The 24,910-nt window shown below is 47.7% G+C and overlaps 1 protein-coding gene across 2 annotated transcripts in view; it reads left to right on the forward strand.

The window, feature by feature from the left end:
- Positions 1-541: 541 nt before the first annotated feature.
- The window catches only part of tlcd4b (TLC domain containing 4b), a 30,152-nt gene continuing 5,783 nt past the window's right edge, over positions 542-24,910 (forward strand). Inside the window, exons 1-3 of one of the 2 annotated variants that reach the window (XM_035398535.1) lie at positions 542-737; positions 17,585-17,737; positions 21,325-21,414. In XM_035398535.1, coding sequence (XP_035254426.1) covers positions 17,592-17,737; positions 21,325-21,414 — 236 coding nt within the window. In that variant the 5' untranslated portion in view covers positions 542-737; positions 17,585-17,591. Of the gene's footprint in view, positions 738-12,652; positions 13,090-17,584; positions 17,738-21,324; positions 21,415-24,910 lie in introns of those variants that run through there. The other variant, XM_035398534.1, reaches the window with a different exon arrangement.

Raw genomic sequence — 24,910 nt, forward strand, 5'->3', positions numbered from 1 at the left:
CTTTACATCACTGCAATGCGTTTAATAATTTCCAGAACTCTCCCCGTTATTAAAATGGCTAATAGTACTTGGTTTGAAAGGAAATTAAATATCAGATGAGAACTTGGTTTCCTGCAGCGTTATCACACGTCCCTTGTTTTCCTGGCTCTTTGATGATCATCCCGTCTGATGTGTGGATCTCCACATCTCTCCATCTCTCTCATCCCTCCATCGCTCTCATCCCCCCATCTCTATGATTCCTTCATCTCTCTCAACCCTCATCACTCTCATCCCTCCATTGCTTTCATCCCTCCATCTCTCTCATCCTTTCATTGCTTTCATCCATCCATCGCTCTCATTCCTCCATCTCTCTAATCCCTTCATCTCTCTCTCTCCTAGCAGAAGGACCGGTGGGAAGCAGGAGGGATGAGATGGAGAAAGAGAAAGAAAGCGAGAGAGAGATTGGGGGAGAAAGAAAAAGGCGGAGGCTGATAAGGTGCTCTTGTCTCAGCCACGGGTATTCTTGGGTTATAATACAGATGTGGATGTTATTGCTTGAGAATACGCGTAGCTGAGGGGACGCTGCCAACGACCAGCTGCCTCAGAAGAGGAGGAACATCAGCTCCCCCCCTCCAAAAAGGGCTGCTGCTCTGAACCCTAAAAGGCCGACTGGGGGGGTCATTTCCTGTTCCAGGTTCCAGATTCCTCTCCGGGACATCAGGGTCAGGAAGCCCAGGACGCAGACCGGCTTCATCAGGGTAAGGACCTCTTTAAAACTGCATTATGCGTCACATTTGCTGCGTCTACCTTTGTCACTCTTGTTATTGCTTTGCTTCATTTTTTTTTTTGCAAGATGGATGCTCTGACTCAGAGGATTATGGGTAACATAAATTCCACTACGGGTTACATAAGAGTTGATTGTAAGCCAAGCACGGAGTTGATGGGACTTGTGGCAAGCCAAAGCTACCGTAAAACGGCTAATTCAGAACAGGAAGTGGATACGAGCTGGAACAGGAGTGGGTACGAGCTGGAACAGGAATACATCAGACCGAAAAATATAAATCTTGTTCCCAGACGGCGGTTTTGTCCTGCCGCGGGGAGGAAAATTACTGCACACAACGATATTGATTTGAAAAGGGGAGGGGCAACTGGCTTTCAAAAGGCAACAGAATTACAGGGACTGCGAATAGCAGACAGAACTCTGCTGCAGACAGGCTGCGTGTGGCAGGAGATTTCAGAGAGAAAAGTTCAGGGCTGGAGGGCTGCGGGGCACTGCTGTGTCAGGTGCGGTTCTGTTGGAGCGAGCAGACAGACGTGTCTGCTCATGGCAAGCCGTACGCTCCTTGAAAGATGGATCAGTCTTCATTTTGCGCAGTCTCTGTTTTCACTGAAGTCGTTACCTGCCACTGTTCAGATGCGTGGGTGGACCCAACGGTCAGGTATCAGATCCAGACCTGCAAGTGTCTGGTATGACTGGCAGCCCCATAGAGCCGTGCACGATTGGTGGTGGGGGGGCTCGGGGGGGTGCAGTCAGCCATGACAACCATGTTGCATCACTCACCTGAGACCCCCCCCCCCCCCCTCCCCAGGTCACCTGGGTGCCTGTAGTCTGCTGGCTCACACTGTGGATGAAGCGCCTTCCTTTCACTCATGTCTGTGAAAGCTCAGTGTGTCAGAGGCTGCAGTGTGTCAGAAGCTGCAGTGTGTCAGAGGCGTCAGTGTGTCAGAGGGCCTCAGTGTGTCAGAGCCTGCAGTGTGTCAGAGGGCCTCAGTGTGTCAGAGGCTGCAGTGTGTCAGAGGGCCTCAGTGTGTCAGAGGCCTCAGTGTGTCAGAGGCTGCAGTGTGTCAGAGGCTGCAGTGTGCTGCAGTGTGTCAGAGGCTGCAGTGTGTCAGAGGCGTCAGTGTGTCAGAGGCTGCAGTGTGCTGCAGTGTGTCAGAGGCTGCAGTGTGTCAGAGGCTGCAGTGTGTCAGAGGCGTCAGTGTGTCAGAGGCTGCACTGTGTCAGAGGCTGCAGTGTGTCAGAGACCTCAGTGTGTCAGAGGCTGCAGTGTGTCAGAGACCTCAGTGTGTCAGAGGCTGCAGTGTGTCAGAGGCTGCAGTGTGCTGCAGTGTGTCAGAGACCTCAGTGTGTCAGAGGCTGCAGTGTGCTGCAGTGTGTCAGAGGCCTCAGTGTGTCAGAGGCTGCAGTGTGTCAGAGGCTGCACTGTGTCAGAGGCTGCAGTGTGTCAGAGACCTCAGTGTGTCAGAGGCTGCAGTGTGCTGCAGTGTGTCAGAGGCCTCAGTGTGTCAGAGCCTGCAGTGTGCTGCAGTGTGTCAGAGGCTGCAGTGTGTCAGAGGCCTCAGAGGCCTCAGTGTGTCAGAGGCTGCAGTGTGTCAGAGGCCTCAGTGTGTCAGAGGCTGCACTGTGTCAGAGGCCTCAGTGTGTCAGAGGCTGCAGTGTGTCAGAGGCTGCAGTGTGTCAGAGGCTGCAGTGTGTCAGAGGCCTCAGAGGCCTCAGTGTGTCAGAGACCTCAGTGTGTCAGAGGCTGCACTGCGTCAGAGGCCTCAGTGTGTCAGAGGCTGCACTGCGTCAGAGGCCTCAGTGTGTCAGAGGCTGCACTGTGTCAGAGGCCTCAGTGTGTCAGAGGCTGCAGTGTGTCAGAGACCTCAGTGTGTCAGAGGCTGCAGTGTGCTGCAGTGTGCCAGAGACCTCAGTCTGTCAGAGGCTGCAGTGTGCTGCAGTGTGTCAGAGGCTGCAGTGTGTCAGAGACCTCAGTGTGTCAGAGACCTCAGTGTGCCAGAGGCTGCACTGTGTCAGAGGCCTCAGTGTGTCAGAGACCTCAGTGTGCCAGAGGCTGCACTGTGTCAGAGGCTGCAGTGTGTCAGAGGCCTCAGTGTGCCTCAGTGTGCCAGAGGCTGCAGCGTGCCTCAGCGTGCTGATCTATGTCCTCCTGCACTGATGGATGGGATTGCAGTGCTGAGGATGGATGCTGAATGCTGCTGGGCTTTCCAATAGGGCAGAAAGAGAGGAGGCAGCATGAAAAGTGAAAATGTGTTATGTGTGTCTGTAGGCTGGGGTTTGGCAATGAGAGCCTTGCTCTTTGCTGTGTTTGTGGGAAAAATAAACGAGTGAATCTGAAGAACTGCAAAAAGCATGGAAGTGCACAGCCATACAGCCCATAGGGAGGGGGCGTGAAAGCTGAGGGACGGGGGGGGGGGGGGGGGGTCAAATTATTTTTTAATCCCATTATTTAATTTTACAACCCCTGGATTGTAGTTCAGGTCTGTTAAAATGGGGTTTAATCAGATTATGCAAATCCCCTCATTTCACAGTTGGAAGACATGCGTTTAATCCGAATACGGTCCCCGCCAAGCCCCCTACAGCACGCCCCCCCTCCTACACCACCAGCACCACAACCCCCCCCCCCCACACACACACACACACCACCCTATCCCCCAAACCCCCCTTCCCCACCCCAACACCCCCAGCACCACAACCCCCCCCCCCACACACATACACACACCACCCTATCCCCCAAATCCCCCCCTCCAACCCCAACACCATCAGCACTACAAACCCCCCCCAACACGCACACACACACCACCCTATCCCCCAAACCCCCCTTCCCCACCCCAACACCCCCAGCACCACCCCCCCCCCCCCCCACACACATACACACACCACCCTATCCCCCAAACCCCCCTTCCCCCCCTCCTACACCACCAGCACCACAACCCCCCCCCCCACACACATACACACACCACCCTATCCCCCAAACCCCGCTTCCCCACCCCAACACCATCAGCACTACAAACCCCCCCACACACACACACGCACACACCACCCTATCCCCCAAACCCCCCTTCCCCACCCCAACACCATCAGCACTACAAACCCCCCCCACACACACACACATACACACACACCACCCTATCCCCCAAACACCCCTTCCCCACCCCAACACCACCAGCACCACAACCCCCCCCCACACACACACACACACACACACACACCACCCTATCCCCCAAACCCCCCTTCCCCACCCCAACACCACCAGCACTACAAACCCCCCCCCCCACACACACACACACACCACCCTATCCCCCAAATCCTCCCCTTCAACCCCAACACCATCAGCACTACAAACCCCCCCACACACACACACATACACACACACCACCCTATGCCCCAAACCCCCCTTCCCCACCCCAACACCATCAGCACTACCACCTCCCCCAACACTACCCCATTCCCCAATCTCCCCTGCCCCACCCCAACACCATCAGCACTACAAACCCCCCCCCCCACACACACACACACACCACCCTATCCCCCAAACCCCCCTTCCCCACCCCAACACCATCAGCCCTACAAACCCCCCCCACACACACACACCACCCTATCCCCCAAACCCCCCTTCCCCACCCCAACACCATCAGCACTACTACCCCCCCAAACACTACCCCATTCCCCAATCTCCCCTGCCCAACCCCAACAGCACCAGCACTACCACCCCCACCCCCCCCCCCCCACGGCATCCCCCAGACCCCCTTTCCCAACTCCAACACCACCAGCACTACCAGCCCCAATAACGTGTGTGTGTGCATGTGTACGTGTATGTATATGTGTGTGTGTGTGTGTGTGTTTGCATATGTGTGTGTGTGTGCATATGTGTGTGTGTGTGTGTGTGTGTGTTTGTGTATACCCAGGGAAATGTGTTTATGAGCAGAATGGCCTCTCTTGTCCCTCGTTTTCTCCTATTATTTCTTCATCTTCATCTCCATTTCACCGGCTCATTTTTCTAACCCGCCTTTTGCAGGCATGCCTGTAGATCCTCCTAAAGGAGACCGGCAGAAAGACAGGCCTCTGCTCCTCCATTCTGCAGTGAGCCAAACTCAGCCTGTTTGCTGCTGCTGGCACATTGCTGTCAGAGATGGGCCCCCTCACGCTACACAAGTAACTTTTCATAGGCAGGAAGTACAGCTGAAGATGAGGCAAACTTCTCCCTATGCAGCCAGCTTTTAAAAAAGCAGACACACACAGAGAAAGCAGAATTCTCCATGCCAGACACCTCCACAGAGACATGCCATGGCACTGTGTGCTGTAAGAATGACAAAATATGACACTCGTATAGCGAAGTACAAAAATGTAGTTTGTATTAAAATACATTTTTGTCGGAGCAACCCACTTTTTGTTACATTAAAATAGTTTTAATTGTTTGATTGTCCTTAGAAGGCATAAGTCATAACCACTTTCACTTATATGTACAGTTATCAGATGCAATGTTCGTCATTCAGCAATCATTGCGTTCAGTACCATAAGCATGAAATGGCATACATGAAAGATTTATTTAACATAACATAAAATAGCATAATGACAAGAACAGGCCATTCCGCCCAACAATGCTCGCCATTTTCTACATTTGACACATTTTTTGCGTAACGTCAGTTACGATTGTGGAAGGCATTGTGTGGATTGTTTGCATCTCATTTTTCCCGCGTACTTGATGTTTTTATACCGTACGGACTGCCTTTCGTGTCTCATTCGAAAGAGGGGAAGCTGGTGAGACTGGGAGATGTGAATGAAGGGGAACATTGGGAAATTGGGGCGTCATCACCGTTGCCGTTTGACTTGTACCGTTCTGATTTTTTTTGTCATATTTATTTCCCCCCCCCCCCTTCCAACCCCCCCATTGTCTGGGCAGCCAGGGGGATCTGTGATTAACTCTCGTAATTGAATTGTGTCCGAAGACCTGAGGAATATGTGAACATCTTATGAGTTGTGGCAGCCGTGCAGAGGAGGGGAGAAGCCGAAGGGACGCGTTATGAGCAGGACTGCGGCTGCTATTATCATAAGCATCTATCTGTCTCTCAGCCTGGTGCTCTTCTACCCATATTTCCGCATATTTCACAAGTGTGTGTGTGCGTGTGTGAGTGTGAGTGTGTGTGTGTGTGTGTGTCTGTATGCGTGTGCGTGTGTGTGTGTGTGCGTGTGTGTATGTGTGTGTGAGTGTGTGTGTGTGTGTGTATGTCTGTATGCGTGTGTGTGTGTGTGTGTGTGATTGTGTGTGTGCGTGTGTGTGTGAGTGTGTGTGTGTGTGTATGTGTGTGTGTGTGTGTCTGTATGCGTGTGTGTGTGTGTGCGTGCCACACACAAACACACACGTGTGTGCGTACGTGTGTGTGTGTGTGTGTGCACGGTATGTGTGTGTATGTCATGTGCATACCATATTAAAAACCACGGAAGCAATTATGTTTCATGATACATAACATGCTCTTGCTTGTTCGTTACTAGGTGTATGCCTTGAGAATAAATAGATAAAGATAGAAATAAATAAATAACAATCACGCACATAGCTCTGGGTGCCTAGCAACTGAATCCCTTGGTTGCCCAGGCAACGGTTGCTGCAGAATGGGAGGTGATTGGCAACCGTGACAATGAGGAGGGAATGACATTTGACCCTGCATGCAGCCTGCAGGGGGGGGGGGTCGAGAAAGGAGAGGCAAATTAATAATCATTTAAATATTTATCTTCAAACTCCTGCTTGTACATCGCCCTGTGTCAAGCCTTCTTCCTGTCAAACACATTTGCTCACTGCAAACACGCACATAAACACACACACACACACTCACACACTCACAAATATGCATGCATACATTCATACATTCGCTCATGCATGCACCCACACACACACACACACGCATACACACAGACACACATAAACACACACACACACACTCACACACTCACAAATATGCATGCATACATTCATACATTCGCTCATGCATGCAAACACACACACACATAGACACATATACACACCCACATGTATGAATGAAAATGCATACAAGCACTCACACTCAAACACACACATTCACTCACGCAACCGCACGCATACATTCGTACATGCACACATGCACGCAAACACACACACACACACACGGACACATATAAACACCGACATTTATGAATGCACATGCATAGGGGCGCTCAAACACACACACACACTCACGCACGCACGCACATACACACGCACTCACTCACGCATGCACACACACACACACTCACATACACACGCACTCACTCACGCATGCACACACACACACACTCACGCACGCACATACACACGCACTCACTCACGCATGCACACACACACACACTCACGCACGCACATACACACGCACTCACTCACGCATGCACACACACACACACTCACGCACGCACATACACACGCACTCACTCACGCATGAATGCACACTCACTCACACACGCACGCACGCACGCATGCACCCACACACACTCACGCACTCACTCACGCATGGACGCACACTCACTCACACACACACACTCACACACACACACATACACACAAACACACACACACACATGCAGTGAAATGAAAGCATCCTTGAATCAATCCGGACGGTATTGTTTTATTCGCGCTGTGTCAGACAGGCGTGTAACTGGCGGGGAGCAGCCAGCCTTTTGCATTCGGACACGAGGGTCTCTCGCCCCCCCTCTCACTCCGGTTCTTTAATGTGTGTGTGATTAATGGGCTGCTAATTGGTGTGTAATCTTATCTAATTGGCTTTGCAGCTCTTACGGGTGGTAAGGGTCACTCAGAACAGGAAAACTCAGACTGACCAGTAATCAGGATACTGAAGGAAAAAGATTAAAAAAACGTGAAATTTCATTGAGGCCTGGTACACCTCAGCCTGTGTCCTGATTTACATACAAGTTTAAATCATGTTTTAAGTAAGGTGAATACTAAAAGGGCATGTCATTTTCCATCTCCTATTCAGTTGGGTCTAGACATTTTCTATTTTAATATGGGTCATATATTCTTTATTTTCTGTTTTTGAAGGCATTTCTAATTATTCTTATAATAATAATAACAATTATTATTATTATTATTATTATTATTAAATAATAATAATCATAACAATAATAATCATAATAATAATAATAACTTTGTTTATATAAATGTTTTTACCAACTTTCGCAGGTAGCACTTTCACATTACAAAGCAGAGAAATGAATAACATAGACGTTAAACCCAGAAATAGCGGCCGTAGAGTGATAGCAGAGGGGATCCGCTGCTTTTTTTTCCCCCCACATAATTAACGAAGCACTCCTGTTCATTTCTCACCACGTCACGCACGTGAGCGGAGATGATGTCACTCCCCGGAGCTTCAGGAAGGGCGTGATTCTTTCCCTTTGACTGCTGGTGACCTTCGCCCTTTGGCTCGGTGAGGTAATTGTGTCCCCTGCCGTGTGATGTGGGCCAGCAGACGGCAGCCATTTTTAAGCCTGCCGTGGGCCCACCCCCAGTGACATAAGCCACTGTGTAGGTCTCGCTTGTTTTAATTTGCTGCCAAAAAAAAAAAAAAAAAAAAAATTCTGGTACCAATTGTTCAACAGTAGGCCCAGCACCCTAAAATTCTGAATAACGCTTTTGTTTATTTTCCACCATTTTCCGAGTGCCCGATTGACCATGGGGGAGGTGGCTGGTAAGCCCCTCCCTTCCGTAACTGGCTGTTGCTCGCCCCTGTAAGGCCGTGAGCCACATCAGGCACAGGCCCAGTCTGAGTGTACCAGCAGACTGCTGGGCGCATAATACATACCGCACTAGAGCAGTGTCGGGTGGGGGTGAGGGTGGTGGGGGGGGGGGGTTAACCTTGGCACACTGAAATTGTCCACCCCTGAGTGTCTGTTGCAGCCTATTATGCACTCGGGACAGAACCAGTCCGGGTTTGGGGTTCGATCCCTACACAGCGTATCACACTTACACACTGCCCAGCTCCAGCTGTTGATTGACAGATGTGGCGAACTCCGCTCGCGGCTGAGCACGGCGGTCCATAAGGCAGCTTAGCGCCTCCAGAGCGCTAAAGCTGTCACACCTGCGCCGGTCCAGCACAGTCCAGCACAGTCACTGTTACAGACGGAGGCCGCCCCACAAAGCCACGGTCTGCTGTAAAAACGAGTCTGTGCGTGACTGCGTGCACATCGGCAACAGCAAGCACAGGAGCTTTTTTTTTTAAAAAAAAAATGTGTGGGTGTTACATTTTACAGAAAGGACTGTGCAAAAAAAAATTTTTTTTTTTTTTAAATGGCTGTGACCGCCCACTGTCCTCTTTTGACGCCCCCGCACACAGAATCCAAGCTAAGGCGAAACCATTACTCAACAGAATATGACCACGGCAACTGCGAAAATCTGACTTGTGCTGTAGACGATGTCACGTGACCTGAGCGTGAACGTGAAAGCCCCAGAGGTGGGGAGCGGGGGGCAAGGGGCGAGGGGGGGGGGGAACCCTGTATTTGACCCAGGTCTGGTTTTGCTCAAGTCCTGCGATAGATTGGCGACCTGTCCAGGGTGTATTCCTGCCTCTCTCCCAATGCATGCTGGGATAGGCTCCAGCACTCCCCCGGGCCCCTCCCAGGATAAGCGGGTATAGATAATGGATGGATGGATGGATGGATGGATGTTCAAGCAAATGTTAAAATAAATTGTTTACTATTCACCAATATTGCCCCAGGCGATAACTGTAACCATGACTTTGATGTTACAGTGTCTGGCCTGAAAGGCTGTGTGTTAGATTTGGCATGTAAATGATGCAGGCATTGATCCCACAATGCACTGGTGTTATGTCACCCAGTGGCATGTGTCAGGGTTCTGGTTGGTCCAAAGATAAATTGGGAAAAGTATTTTCCCCATTTAAGAATATTATTCCCAATGTGGGATTATTAGACATACTTCCATACACTGGCCTATAGCAGGTGTTGTATGAAGACATCAGCCATTGACCCGTTTTGTTTTTTTTCCCAGTTTTTTCAAGAAACTTTTTTTTTTAAATAAAATAAATTTGGGTATTTCTGCAAGGTTACAATTACAACGAGACGGTCTTGCAAAGAGCATATTAGTCCCAACGTACGGCTTAATAAAAGTTTTGATGACAATCTGAATTAATGTTTGTACTTACAATTATTATTATTATTAGTAGTAGTAGTAGTAGTAGTAGTAGTAGTAGTATTACTATTATTCAATTCCATTGCCTCGGTTGTGTTTCGCTCAGTTATGATTTGCGAATTATTTGGTGTTTATAAATGATTCGGCTCAGGTTCCCCTTAAGTGAGTGCTCACACATACGAGACGAGAATAGCTTTCCTCACAAAAACCGCCTCTCGCAAACACTTACTCTGAACGATCCAATTGCCTTAAGTCTGTAGGGTACAGGATGGCTATGCGTTAAAAGAGTACGCCACCGTTGCCACGGGCAGTTTTTCATTTTTCTCTGAAGAACCCACTCTTGCTTAAAAAAAAAATATATATATATATATATATATATTTTTTTTTTTTTTTTTTTTTTTTTTTAATAAAATAAAAAAACGAACACTTTTGTGTCCTTTGAACTATCAAGTATTAGAAGTACGGAGAATCAGTATCTCCACCCCCGGCATAGCACATAAAACTTTGCTGTTAGCTGTAAGTGAACTTACCAGCGCGAGTACAACTAATTACTAACTGCTATTTTTAAATGTATCAGCTTCTGAAAGACAGAGTTTATATGTTAGAATTCAGTAAATTAATTCCGACCGTGGCGACATGACATATACCAAATGGTTGGTTGAATGCTGTATGTTTTCTCGTCAATGTTATGCACGAAGTTTAGCTTTCTCTATTTTATAGTTTTGGGGGGTTTGTATTGTTGCACCAATTTTAAATTCAAAGCGCTTGTGCTGAAAACAGTTTCGCTAGATGGCGCTATACTTCATACATTTTAGGGTAGACCTACTTCATTGATTGTGCAATATAGGCTATGGCTTACATGTTTGTTATTACTTTGGTGGAGCTGATAGAGAAATCGAGTTGTTGATGGGCTTGTATTTCTTAATATTTTTGTAAACGATTCGTTATGTAGGCTACACGTGCTGCACGTATTCACTAATCTTGAAATCACCTAGATGACTCACCATATTTTTCTGGGCATAGGCTACTACAATGCAGTCGCATACAAACAGCGATCTTCGATTCTGCGCACACACTGTGCAACATTGATCCAGCTATAAATAATAGCAAAGCCGTCACGCGGGAGGTGAGCCTCCCGCTCTGTGGCTACGTGCAGTATACAGCAGGTTTGCCGCCAATAAGCCGCTATTTACTCCATTCAATTGGAAATAATACTTTTACGGTAAAATACTACTTTCTCTTATCATATTTACCGCAGAAACTATTTCATATACCAGGCTGTACTACATTCCCACACACACACACCAGTAGTTTTGACAGCTTCCTTGTAGGCTACAAGCAGTGTTTACCTATGTAGACGGGTGTAGACCTGGCTGTGAGCCATGTTTATTAGGTAATTGTCTGCGTTATGTTTGAGGCAGATACATGTAAACTACATGCTTTAATTGTGCTTTTCCTGCACAATTTGTGCTGTGTTGGTATATTAAATTGATTAATATAATGTTAACGTCACAGTTTGAGGTTGAAAAGTGTAGGCTAGGCCTAATTATATTTTGTTTCTATAACTGATTTGGTGACTTGCAAAAACTACATTTTGATGCAGACGGTGTTATTAAATTGAAAACAAAGCTTTGACATTTTACGTTTTTTGTTTTCAAAAGTTTTTATCCTCTCTTCAGTTTTGGAACTAGAAAAATAAATCAAATTGTTTCAGCAATTGTTTAATAAATAAAAGGAATGTCTCGCCAACGTGTCAACTTCTTGCAGAATATAAAATACTATCCTTCTGTGGTTTCGAGGAAGAAACCCCCATTGGTATTTAGAAATAGTTTCTCTTCTCCTATAGTTTAATGTAATTGGAGATCGACAGTCACGCATAGCATAGTGCAGTAGCTCTGAGACATGGTCCTGGACCGCCCCATGCTGGTTTTCAATCCAACCACAGTTGCAATCCCAGAATTTTAACAAGCTGTTATTTTTGTAATTAGGTGATTTTCCTGTTTTTGTAGATTATTTACCCACTTAAGATACATCATGTCCAAAATAACCATGCATATTCACATAGTTTGCGAGGCATAGACTACCTAGCGATTTGAAAAGCCACGCGCCTGTTAAAAAACACCCCTCCCGTATCCACAACACTGTACCGCGCCACACACTCCCCCAATTTTCCTTTTTGTTTTGGAAGGGGGCAAATGTTTCCATTCATGCCTACGTCGCGAAATCGCAAATGTGTTCCACTGCCTGAAAATTAAATTTGACTTTCGAATTTTGAGAGAAAACCTTCAACGCTGTTGTCGTCGCGACAGTGTGTAGCCTATGTGCACCTATGCACATGCACCCTCAACACTCCTACTGGACGGTGTGTTAGCACTGTGCCGCTGGCTTTGCGCCTGCGTTCTGTGATATGCATTGATCCATCTCGCCATGCCTCCTGTGTCACTCTAGGTAAAACCGAGTGAGTGCCAAACAAATAAAATACTATACATACGTCAGGTAGTGCAACTAAGGGGACAAGAGCTCGCGGTGGTTTACTATACTTGGGTGCTGTTTCCAGAAATAATTTGGAGACGCAGTAAGTCCCCCATCCTGCCTAATCTGCGTTTACTATGGCCCCGGTCTTTCAGCGATCTTTTGGATTTCAAGGCTGCAAACGTATAGACGAAGTTGAATACAGACACCAGACAAGCAACGGGTCTTCGAGAAGAGGTGTGGCCAAAAAGGGGCGTATGTTAGAAGTAGAAGCGAGGGTGGTAACAGCGTCTTGGCGTCATAGGCCAGTCAGCTGTCAATGCCGAGATAAAAACGAGCTGGAACTTTTAAAAAAAGTTTTAATCTGTTAACTAAAGCGCCTACGGATTGGGAAATGTGCATATAAAGAAGCACCCTCGCAGCACGGCAGCCAGTTCTAAATGGCTTCTTAAAAAGACAGATAGATAGGCAGCATCAAACAGGCACCCCAGCGTGTTGATAAAAGATCACGGGACGTAACGCTAGCTAGCTAGAGAGCCAGCTAGCTGCCTCTACTGTAGTTAGTGGACTGGGCAGCTAGCTAACGTTAACTTCGGCGAAGCGAGCCAAGAAGGTTGCTAGTTGGCTTTCTGGCGAACGAAGAAGGCTGCACAGAAGTCTCGGCAGTATAGACCTATGCGACTGTTATCAGGTATTTTCCTACATTTAGAACAGAATGGTAGGCTATCCTTTATTTGTGTTAGTCAACAAATCATTACATAAACCTTGTGATTGCAACATGACCATGGCAGTTAGATATATATGATATTATGATCACTCGCTGCTGCAGCAGAATGAACGTTGTATTAAGGCTAACCATTCTCGCTAGCTGCAGTTTTGGTGGACCTTTGTTGTAACTTACTAGCGCGCCGGCTACACGGGTAGTGTCATATTGAGATTTAAGGATCTGACACGTTACTTGCACTGGGAATTATCTAATTGTCGAGCTGGTTACCGTTGTTTTGGCAGCTCCACTCGCTGGAAACATTTAGGCTAACGTTATGCTCTGTAGCTTGCAGGCAGTTTATCTAAAGGCCAGCAGGCGACAAACAATATTTTTGGGTAATGTAGTAGGGGCAGTATGCCTGCAGGAAGGATGGGGGTAAGCAAATGGTACAAAAGTCAGCGAGGATAACACAGGGGTTCTAAGAAATGAAAGCATGGTAGAGAAAAAAAAACTATTCGTCACATCTGTGGGCAAAATTGCCGGTCTGCATTGCTTCAAGTGTAGCCCCTGTGTCAGGGTCTTCATGCGAGCATTTTGTGAAGAGGCCGTGCTGAGGAACGCGGAAAAGAGTTAAATCTCCATTGGAATGTTTTAAAATATGTTCTTCGCTTTCAGAATGCTAAATTACCTCATTCATTTATTTTAGTGACAGCTAGATGGTCATAGTAAACTATGCCTGCCCAAGCGAGTGCCGTATTAACTTGACCAGCTGAATTTATATCTGCTTACCACGATCCAGCTAGCTAATGACAGTTTATGCGTTTAGTAAATTCGAGTTAGATATTCGGTAGAGTGATTATTGTGACTGAAAGTGTATATTTGAATCTATGCGTGTAACTATAAACAGCATTGTAGATGTTTGCATAATTTAGTGTAAATGTCCGTTCCATTTCATAGTCCATTTTCATGATAAGAAACAAAAGTCCTGTTGAGGCTATTCTGGGATCAAAAAATTAACTACCTGTTTAAGAAAATGTAACAAAATTTTAAAATAGCGTTTGGCATTTTGGGGGGGAAAAACCTTTTGAAAATCAGTATATTTAGCTCTAAAAGCTATAAGACCACATAATATTTTCATGTAACGTCCAGTTAATATCCTGCATAAATATTTGCCATCCTGGTCACATGGGAGAGGAGTTTAGGATAGTTTGGAAGTACTCCGCTAACTACCCATGTGTCATGACCAGCATTGTAAAGTTTGGACATGCAATGGCCTACAAGCACGCATTTGTTTACTGTAGTTAAGCAAATCTTGACCTCTGTTGTAAGGTAAATGATATTGATAGGGGCCCAGTTTTCCAAATTTTTGGCACTTAGTTAATCAAAGCCATTCAATTAGTAGTCCAAGATATTTGCTACTGGGGTTTTGGGAAAACTAGGCTCTGACTTTTCATGGTGCAAGTCATAAACATTCAGTCTATTTTGATTTTGTTTAATATTTATTGACACAGCATGTAATATCTAAAAAAAATTGAAGAAAATAAATGGGTCAATGAATAAAATGCAACATAATAAATATAGAACTGTAAATGGTCAGTTCTATAGCCCTGACCAGCGCTTTTGAAGTTTGCTGGGCTAGTAAACAAACCAAAGTGGCCGATCTTCAGACACTGTTATTTGCTTAGCTGGATAGTTAGTTAGCCTGTTTTGCTACAGAATCTAGCTTGCCAGATAGCATAATGTATTCTTACGGAAGTATTGTAACAAATTCTGCAGTGCAGTTACACTTATCAGGACAAACGGGACAAACTGATGTTGTGCAAACACAACCTCAGCTCCTTTCTGTGTGGTTAATAATCGATTAAATGACAAGTGAATCAAATACCTGGATTACAAAACACAAGTGGATGAGGGAAAGAGATTTAACAGAGGGATAGGGACATAGATGCTGTACTTAAACAATAATAATAATAAATTTGCTCGGAGGATACGAATATTTGAAATGTTGTCCGTTCTTGCCTATGGTGTTTCTGTCAAAATGCTAGGCCCCTTAGCGTTCATGTGTCTGGATTCTACAGCATATTGCACTGATACTGAGCTAGCGCTGTATTTGCAAGCATACTTTAGTATTTGCGGTGTTGGCAGGGGTTTGGAGAGTACTTGAACAGTGACGGTCTGCCTCTGTCATTCTCAGTAGCTTGGAGTTTGTAAAACTACATTTTTGAATCTTTATTCCATTAAACGTTCTGAGATTTTGTTTTTGTGACATGCAAGTTTGTGAAAAGGGATGTCTGTTTGTGACACTGGATCCCTCCGGTCTGGTTGATTCAGACTGTTATGTTAGAGGTCCTTGGTTGCGTTAACTGTATCAAATAACTACCTGTTGATGAAGCCCACTTGCACCTTATCACTGATTAGTCAGAAGAGTTAAGTGACCATTGCTTTATTGATTTGAATATCGGCAGACTTATCTCACTTCAAAGCATCTACCTGGTTCGGTTCAAAGTGCAGATTAAGAAATTGACAGTGAAGGATTGCTGCCCGAATACATTTCCAAGTTGTAGCTGAACTTTCTACTTTCTCTCTTTCTCTACCTCTCTCCCTCCCTCCCTCCCTCCCCCATTCCCTCCATCTCTCTCAGTGGTAGGCCTCTATAGTGGTTACTATATGCAGCAATGGAGGGAAATGTTAAGACTATAAATAGCACCAACTGTACAAGCTTTAAGTTCCACGTAGGACAAAAGGGGTTTAATGCTTAGAGCGAAATGGGACCAGCATTGTTGATGAATGTCAACAGGTTGGACACCTGCTCCCCCCCCCCCCTCCCCTTCCCATGAGCGGCGGTGTTGTGGAATGGTGGTTCTTAAATCCCTTCTTATGACAAGCCAGGGAAGCCAGTGTTGCGTCATCGAAAGCTCCTGGCTATTTAGAAAGGCCCACTGTTGTTGCATTTATTCATTCGTTCATTCTTGCAACATAGCGAGTTGTTCTTGAGCAGAGGGTGGGCAGGTCAGGGTGAACGAGTAGGAGCTGTTGCCTAGCGTACATGTGATGTGGGATTTCTCCCTCCCCCTTAATTCCCGTAATTGTAAGGATCCGAGGGAGCCAGAATGCACAGTCATTGGGTGCGTGAGAGGTGGTTATATTGAGGCAATAGACCTGTGCTGCTCTTCCTCCAGCTGCTGTCTGTTTGTTTGTAATTTCAGCCCCACCCCCCTCCCCCCCAGGAGTAAACATGCGGTTCCTGTGCTGGATTAAAATGTGTTGAAGTTGAGCAATGTGTGAGTGAAGGGCATTGACCTTTCCCCCTGGCCCACAGCCACGGCCACAGACCAAAGAGGCTCAGCTCTCAGTCTCTCAGCACTGTGACACTCCTCTCAGTCTCAGTCTCTCAGCGCTGTGACTCTCAGCACTGTGAGACTCCTCTCAGTCTCAGTCTCTCAGCGCTGTGAGACTCCTCTCAGTCTCAGTCTCTCAGCGCTGTGACTCTCAGTCTCTCAGCGCTGTGACTCTCAGCACTCTGAGACTCCTCTCAGTCTCAGTCTCTCAGCGCTGTGAGACTCCTCTCAGTCTCAGTCTCTCAGCGCTGTGACTCTCAGTCTCTCAGCGCCGTGACTCTCCTCTCAGTCTCAGTCTCTCAGCGCTGTGACTCTCAGCCTCAATCTCTCAGCGCTGTGACTCAGTCTCAGTCTCTCAGCGCTGTGACTCTCAGCCTCAATCTCTCAGCGCTGTGACTCAGTCTCAGTCTCGCAGTGCTGTGACACTCCTCTCAGTCTCAGTCTCTCAGCGCCGTGACACTCCTCTCAGTCTCAGGCTCTCAGCGCTGTGACTCCCCTCTCAGTCTCAGTCTCTCAGCGCTGTGACTCTCAGTCTCAGTCTCTCAGCGCTGTGACTCTCAGTCTCATTCTCTCAGCGCTGTGACTCTCAGTCTCAGTCTCGCAGTGCTGTGACACTCCTCTCAGTGTCAGTCTCTCAGCACTGTGACGCTCCTCATTTTTCTTAATGCGTAGCTGTGTTGGTGTTTGTGCGCCCCCCCCCCCAGAAGAATTTCTCCACCTTTTCTCCCCCTCCCAGAAAAGGCACTGTTTTTAAGCCTCTTGTGCATAATGCTCTAAAAGAAAGACTTATTCTTTCCTTCCCCTGTACCCTAACTCCCTAACTCCTTCTCTCTTTCTCTCTCTTTCCATCCCTCTGTTTGAGCTTCGTGTCCCTTCCTGCATGTCCCTCCTTCTCCTCTCTGCTGCAGCTAAATATCTCACTTTACCGTGCCCAACTTTGAACTTTTTGCGCTCGAGCACACCCTTCTCGTCTTCCTCCATCCCCCCGTCATCCCCTCTTCTCGCCCCTCCTGTGCAGTTTTGGGTCCGCAGGCGGGGCTGTCCCCATGACGTGCCTCTCTCTCATCGCCCCCTCTCTCCCTCCCCCCTCCCCCCTCCCCCCTCCCCCCTCCCTGTGTCTGTCTCCCCCTGGCCCGACCCAGGTTAGCGATGGAGATGAGAGAGGTTACCGTGGTGACCGGCAGCTTCGCGGGGTTCCAGCTGCTCTTCTCCGTGGCCAGTCCGCTGTTCTCTCGGCTCTTCGTGCCGGGCTACAGACGCCTGCCTCCCGCCAAACACACCGAGTGGAACTCCAGGTGAGCGCCCGCCATCCGCCACCCGCCGCCGCCGCCGCCGCACCATAGACGCCCGGCCGTTTCTCCCGCTAACAGGGGGCTAGCCGCTCCACCCGCGACTCATTCTGCGCCGGTTAGCGCTCTGTGGTGTCTGAGGCCCGCCTCCAGTCAGCCTGCGCTGGATTTGAATGGCAAATAAAGGGAAGTGCTGCTGCTGCTGCTGCTGTGTGCGTTTTCTCCTTGTGGGCACATTTATTTGTATATTCTGGTGGCTGATGGATGTTGTGCAAATGAGAAAAGGGAAAGCACGACATGGCCGTGCTTAAACTCAGTGTAGAGGGTCATAGAGCACTTGGGCGTGCTTAAACTCAATGTGCAGATAACCAGAGGGTCATAGAGCACTTGGGCGTGCTTAACCTCAGTGGGCAGGTAACCAGAGGGTCATAGAGCACTTGGGCGTGCTTAAACTCAACGTGCAGATAACCAGAGGGTCATAGAGCACTTGGGCATGCTTAAACTCAGTGGGCAGGTAACCAGAGGGTCATAGAGCACTTGGGCATGCTTAAACTCAGTGGGCAGGTGACCAGAGGGTCATAGAGCACTTGGGCATGCTTAAACTCAGTGGGCAGGTGACCAGAGGGTCATGGACACGCATCAGGGCCAAATGATGGAGTCCAGGCCTGGGCCACTACCTTATGAATCTTGCCGGTTTTTATTGAGGTTTCAGTTAATGACGTTTAGCTAATGAACGTTGCTTGATCGCATGTCCGCCGCTCCGCGCCTGAATCCTACTTCCACGGTGCCGATTGGTGCAGGCAGAACGGCTGCAGAGTTTGGACGGTTGTATTTGGAAGATTTAAGTCCCTGAGAACGTTGAATTAAAAAAAAAAAATCCTGAAGGTAGAGTTTCTGCAGTAACCGTTCTGCTGGCTGGCTGGCTGGCTGGCTGGCTGGGTCCAGCCCACGCTGTCTTTTCCGTGTGACTGGCGAGCTTCTCTGTTTTCTTGTTTTTCTTGTTGCGTCGGTTTCGATCACCGTGCGTCAGAATGGTGTGAAAATAACCGAGTGTGCATCTGTGCATCCTTGCTTCGGCTGTTCCCCCCCTCTTACGTACGGCACCCCGGGCATGACTTCACACTGTCAGCAATGCGCACACATGTATGTTGAGTAAAGAAAAGTATTTATGATTTTTCATGTAAATGTAGTGTTGGAAAAATGAGTTTTTAGAATTGCAATAATGGCTATGACAATTGTGCCCTGTATGCATACATAAACATGTACATAGATTGGTGTGTGTGTAAATGTATAACACTGTTCATTGGATAATAAATATTGGGGTGGTACACGATTGGGGTGACCTGGAGCTTCCGCCATTGGTCAGTGTCCAGTGAGGTATCGGCTGTCTGCACCAGTGTCATCCACCTTGTCTGTTTTTGCACCTGTATTATGTCAGGTGAAATATTTTGATAGTGCATATTTTTCCCGCGTATTTCAGTTATGCCTGTTGTGATATGGTTCACGTGTCACTGGCATCGTTACGCAATACAGCACCTGATTCACCGTGGCCAATCAGAAGCTTCCTCTTGGGTTGCATCACCGTTATTAAGCGATCAATCATCATCAAATTTTTAAATAAGAATGACATTTTTGTTTATTTAAGGCACGGGTGAGGAGTGAGGTGTGTGTGAGGGAGTGTGTGAGGGAGTGCGTGAGCGTGTGTTTGTGTGTGTGTGCGCATGTGCGCACCTGTGAGCGTGTGTTTGTGTGTGTGTGCACGCGCGCACGTGTGTGTGTGTGTGTGTGTCGGAGGTTTGAGATCGCAGGGAGAGAAGGTCACTCCCTCTGCGTTTCCTGCCTCTTTATGATGAGCAATGCTTTAGGAATGTGCCTCACCTCAACGTGACTGTCGTGAGGTGTGAGTGTGAGCACACACACACACACACACACACGCGGGCGGGAGCTCATCTCTTCTGTCTGGAGTGTTTGTTGTTGTTTTTTTTTTTAACAACACACCTACCTTGAAATTCATTTTTAAAAATGACTGTAAAAAAAGGAGCTGAGCACTTTTACTCCAATGCGCGATCTTGTATTGCGTGCATTTGATAATGCGTTTATTTATTTGCGTTTAATTCCGGTTTTTTTTTTTTTTTTTTTTTTTTTTTTTTTTTTTTTAATTGTGCGTGAGAGAATACTGCTGTGCATTAGGCTATCTGTGAAGTGTAACCTGTGCTGTGCCTGTGTTATCACGCTTGCCTGGGTAATCTTGTACAGGGAGCGTATCTATGTTCCCAGGGTTCTATGTTCCCAGGGTCCTAAGTTCTACTGCACCTGATTGTGAACAATTTTTCATAATTTCTTGGAAAATATTATTATTATTGAGGACTTCTTAGCATAGCTAAGCCATTTTGTTTGCTGAAAGCCTTAGCTGACGTTGTTTTCTGGAGTTAAGACATAAAATCATTGATTTACTGCCTTCGTCTCTATCTACTGAACAGAGATAAGATTTCACGTAAATCTGGGGAACGTAGGACCCTGGGAACATAGGAATGACCCCCTTGTACAGGAATTCCGTTTCTCAGAGCTGAGCAATGTGTTTTTCTTGGGGGGGGGGGGTTTATAGGTCAAAGGACACCGGTCAAATCCAGTGTAATCTTGATCCTGTGTGCCGCGTACAAACTCTCACGTTGTGAAAGTGGCCGTCTTGACCCGGCATTAACTGCTTACCGCGCACACGGGGTCTTTTCAGCTGACGCAGGGATTTTTTGCGTATCGATCTTTGGCAGGAGGTAAGCACGTAATAGCGCTTAATAAGGTGAGCGCTCTGATTGCCACACAGTGGCGGTTTTTAAAAAAAAATGCTCATTGTGTTATTGTGTGCTCCTTTTCCTTTCTTCCTTTCATATCGGACGTGTTTCTGATGTACGTGGAGGGAAGCGGTGAAACTTAACTGCATGGCAGATCTCGTGTCCGAGACTTCCGCCAACCGCAGCGAGAATTGCGGAAACTGAACCGGAGGCCCGCGGTCAGACTGCGACGCTCGCGAGACTCCCGCGTACAATCGGCCGCTAAGTTCGCCGGACCACCGCGAGAGTTTAGCGTTTTTTTTTTTTTTTTTTAAAGCGGTGACTCTGGGTCTTCACCGCTCCGGTTACAGGCCGCACTCCCTACGGAACGCGGCTCCAGCTGCATCCTGACGAACCTCTCGCGGGACGTCCCGGGGAAGGGACAGAGGGGGGCGGCGAAGGCGTCTCGCTCGCGCCGATAAGCGGGTTTTTTTCGCGCAGATAAGGGTGCCGAAGTTCCCCCGGGTTCAAGGTTCTGCCGACTCCGATACCGACTCTGAAAGTCCTCCTTGGGGGACGTTGCGGTCCGTGCTGTGTTGGCAGACAGGGCACAGGCTCAGAACAGCGGTAATGGTGGCGGTAGTATAACTGAGTAGATGGGGGTGGTATCTGCCTGGCTAAAATTTGCACAGAATTGTGGTCATTGACACGTCCATGTTGTTCAGACAGGGATCTGAGGTACGGTCAGCCACTGCCCTCCCACCCCACACACACACACAAACACACACACACTGTCACACACTAATTCACTGTTTTCATCCTCAGGTTTGTGTCCACCATCCATGCGCTGATCGTGGGGCTTTTCTGTCTCTACATCCTGTGGTTCGACGATGCTGTCAATGCAGACCCAGTCTGGTAAGGGCAACCAGGGGGAAAAAACACTTTTGGGGGGGGGGGGCTGACAGCTTTCCAGATTCAGGGGGGGTTTGGGAATTATTTTAAAGAAAAATAATTATCTGAGAGTTGAAGAACACGCTGGCCTCTGTCGTGTAACTTGTGTACTTGTGCGTTTTTTTTTAATGTATTTTTTTTATTCCATTTTTTGTTTTGTTTCTTAACACCGTTGCCTTTGAAACGTGGGTCAGATTGGTGGTGGTGGGGTGGGGGCGGGGGGAGTAGGAGTGCTGTGTGTGCGTGTGCGTGTGCTGTGTGTGTGTGCGCGTGCGTGTGCGTGTGCGTGTGTGTGTGCTATACGTGCTGTATGTGTGTGTGCGTGTGCGTGTGCTATACGTGCTGTATGTGTGTGCGTGTGCGTGTGTGTGTGCGTGTGCATGTGCTATACGTGCTGTATGTGTGTGTGTGTGCGTGTGCGTGTGTGTGTGCGTGTGCGTGTGCTATACGTGCTGTATGTGTGTGTGTGTGCGTGTGTGTGTGTGTGTGTGTGTGCGTGTGCTATATGTGCTGTGTGTGTGTGTGTGCGTGTGCTATATGTGCTGTATGTTAGGCCTTACATTACATTACATTACATTCATTTGGCAGACGCTTTTATCCAAAGCGACGTACAAGAAGTGCATTTTCATGATCGTAGACAACTGCTGAACACGGGTTCAGTAAGGTACAATTACTTATTTTGTACAGCCATTTCTAGCTGAGAACAATGAACACTATCCTGGTCTAACATCTGCAGAGCCAAACTAGGCAGAAGATTAAGCTAGAGTATTAGGACAAATACAATTTACCAAGAAGTGCAGGGATGGGGCAACATGTAACAAGTGACAAGGAAAAAAGGGTTTTTTTTTTTTTTTCCTGAGGGAAGTTGGCGCGGGTGGGACAGGTGCAGCTTTGCAGTTTGTTGATCTGGCGCGTGTCAGAACGCTGAAGTTGCCCCCACAGAGGGGGGGGGGAGATGTGACAGCATTAGTGTGTGTGTCCTGTGAGTGCCAGTAATGGTCTTGTATGTGTTCTGTGAAGGCCTGCAGTGATCTTTCACAGTGGCGTAGAATCGAGGATCGTGGTTCTAAAGCTCTAAAGCAGCATGCTTACTCAGCTGATTTTTCCCCCCTTTTCTCTTTTTTCTCTCTCTTGCTATCGCTGCTTTTGTCTCTTTCTTCTCCTGACTACAGCTTCTCAATCTCTCTGACTGCAGCGTGCCGAAAGAGGGGGTATCACTTCTCCCCTCCATCTTTCACCGCTTTACAAATTTGCATATCTCCCTCTCTCTCTCTCTCTCTCTCTCTCAAATTCAGAATGTTTTACTGGCAGGGCGTATGTGTGCAGATACTGCCGAATCACAGCCATAAGTGTAGAAGTGATTAAAAGCAGTAAATATAGGTATGGTAAAGCGTTTATAAATGTCATATGTCCAAAAATAAAATAAAAAACACTACTACTGTTACTACCACTAAGTGTGTAAAAATATTTTTATATTCTAATTTTTCTTATGTACTCTTTCTGGTGCACAGTCTCTCTCTTATTTGGGCTCTCAAACAAGGCCCCCTTTCATAGTAAACAACACGAGCCCAGCCCCCGTTTCTCACTGTCAGATCAATACCCCCCTCCCTCGCTCCTTCTCCCTTTCTCCCTCTTTCTCCCTCTCCCCTCCCTCTCTTCCTTTCTCCCTCTCCCCCTCCCTCTCTCTCATTGTCTCCTCTGTACGGTGGCCCTCATTGGAGGAGGAGGAGGAGGAGGAGGGAAGAGGGGGAAATGGGAAATCCTCTCACTCTCGTACTTACTTTCTTTCTGTCCTTTACTTTTCGCCCTGTGGTATTCTCAAGCATTTCATCAGTGTCTTTCTCTCCCTCTATCTCTCTCTCGCTTGCTCTCCCTCTCTCTTTACCACATTCACTCCCTCTCTCTCTCTATCACACACACACACTCACTCATCCTCATGTGCTCATACACATACACACACACACGCATACACTCCCTCATGCGCTCACACACACACACACACACATGCTTTCCCTCATGCGCTCACACACACACACACACACACACACACACACACTTTCACTTTCTCATTGGGACTCTTTCTCTCTCCCTCTGTTTCTTTTCCTTTCTCGATCTTCCTCGAGCTGCCCTCCCCTGTCTCTGCCTGTTGTCTCTTCCTTCTCTCTGTCCCTCGTGCACTCACACACTCACTCTCTCTCTCTACCACATTCACACACTTGCTCTTCCTCGAGCTGTCCTCCCCTGTCTGTGCCTGGTGTCTCTTTCTCCTCTCTGTTCCTCTGCTCTTGTTGTTTTCCCATTTCCTCCGGCAGAGCAGGCAGAGGTGCTAACGCCACTGGTTTGAGCCCCAGGGCTGTGTCATTAGCCTACTGTGATTGGTCACACCTGCCCTCCAATCAGTGTGTGCGTTCTCTCCCACTGCACCCTGATCCCCGCAGAGGTGCGGGTGCCATCTTCAGCTGGGCGGTTGTGTGGTGTTGGGTTGTGTTTAACCATCATCATTGACCAAAGCTTGGTCTGGATTTTGAGATCTGGCTGCGCACACCTGTGAAATGCCAAGGTGTGTGTCCTTTAAATGTCAGTTTCTTTCTCATCAGTTTATCCAGAGTCACTCAGGAGTTCTCTCTCCCACCTCTTTGAATCTTGATTCTCCAGTTACACTCCGTAGTTCTTTTCTTTTTTTAAATTCCCCTTTGTGCCCTCCCCTCCCTCCCCCTCTTATTGGATAAATGAAAGGGTTAGGGAACGAACGCCGTCCCAGGGATGATTGCAACTCCGAGTGGCGTTAGCTGATTGTATCTCAACGCCTCTAAGCGCACGTCATGCGCCAGCAGCATTGAGCGCTTTAGCCAATTAATAACCCCGAAGCCTGTCATGTGACTGATTAGGGCGCGGGGGGGGGGGGGGGGGGAGGGGGTTGCGACATCTCATTACATTTGCAACATCACAGTGACCTCGTTCAGTGGGGTCTCCATAGTTATTTTTTAATTGGGTCCTCCCGTAAACACAAGGCTGCCAGTCGATTGGTCTGCTGGTTTGTCTGGATGGTTTCTCTCGTCTGTCCACATTGTTTGACGATTCACTTTCTAAATTTTGGCTGAATACTGAATCAGTCTGTGGAGCAGACCTGGGTCAAATACGCATTTGTTTTGGATTCAAATACTTTTCTACGCTTTACTGATCTTATCTGGTGTATTTGAACCAATGAAATGCTCTCAAAAAAGTGCAAATCCCCACCTTCTGGTCGTATTGGCAGGCTCAATTACACCAGGCAAGATCAACAGAGCACAGAAAAGAATTTGAATCCAAAACAAATAACGTATTTGACCCAGGTCCGCTGTGGAGTGCAGCTGTGTGTGTGTTTGCTGACCAAACCAAGTTAATGGCTATGAGTGTGTGCGTACATGGGCCTGAGGGCGTATACATGGGCCTGAGGGCGTGTGCGCATACATGGGCCTGA

Source organism: Anguilla anguilla, chromosome 17, assembly GCF_013347855.1.
Source record: "Anguilla anguilla isolate fAngAng1 chromosome 17, fAngAng1.pri, whole genome shotgun sequence".
NCBI classification, from domain to species: domain Eukaryota; kingdom Metazoa; phylum Chordata; class Actinopteri; order Anguilliformes; family Anguillidae; genus Anguilla; species Anguilla anguilla.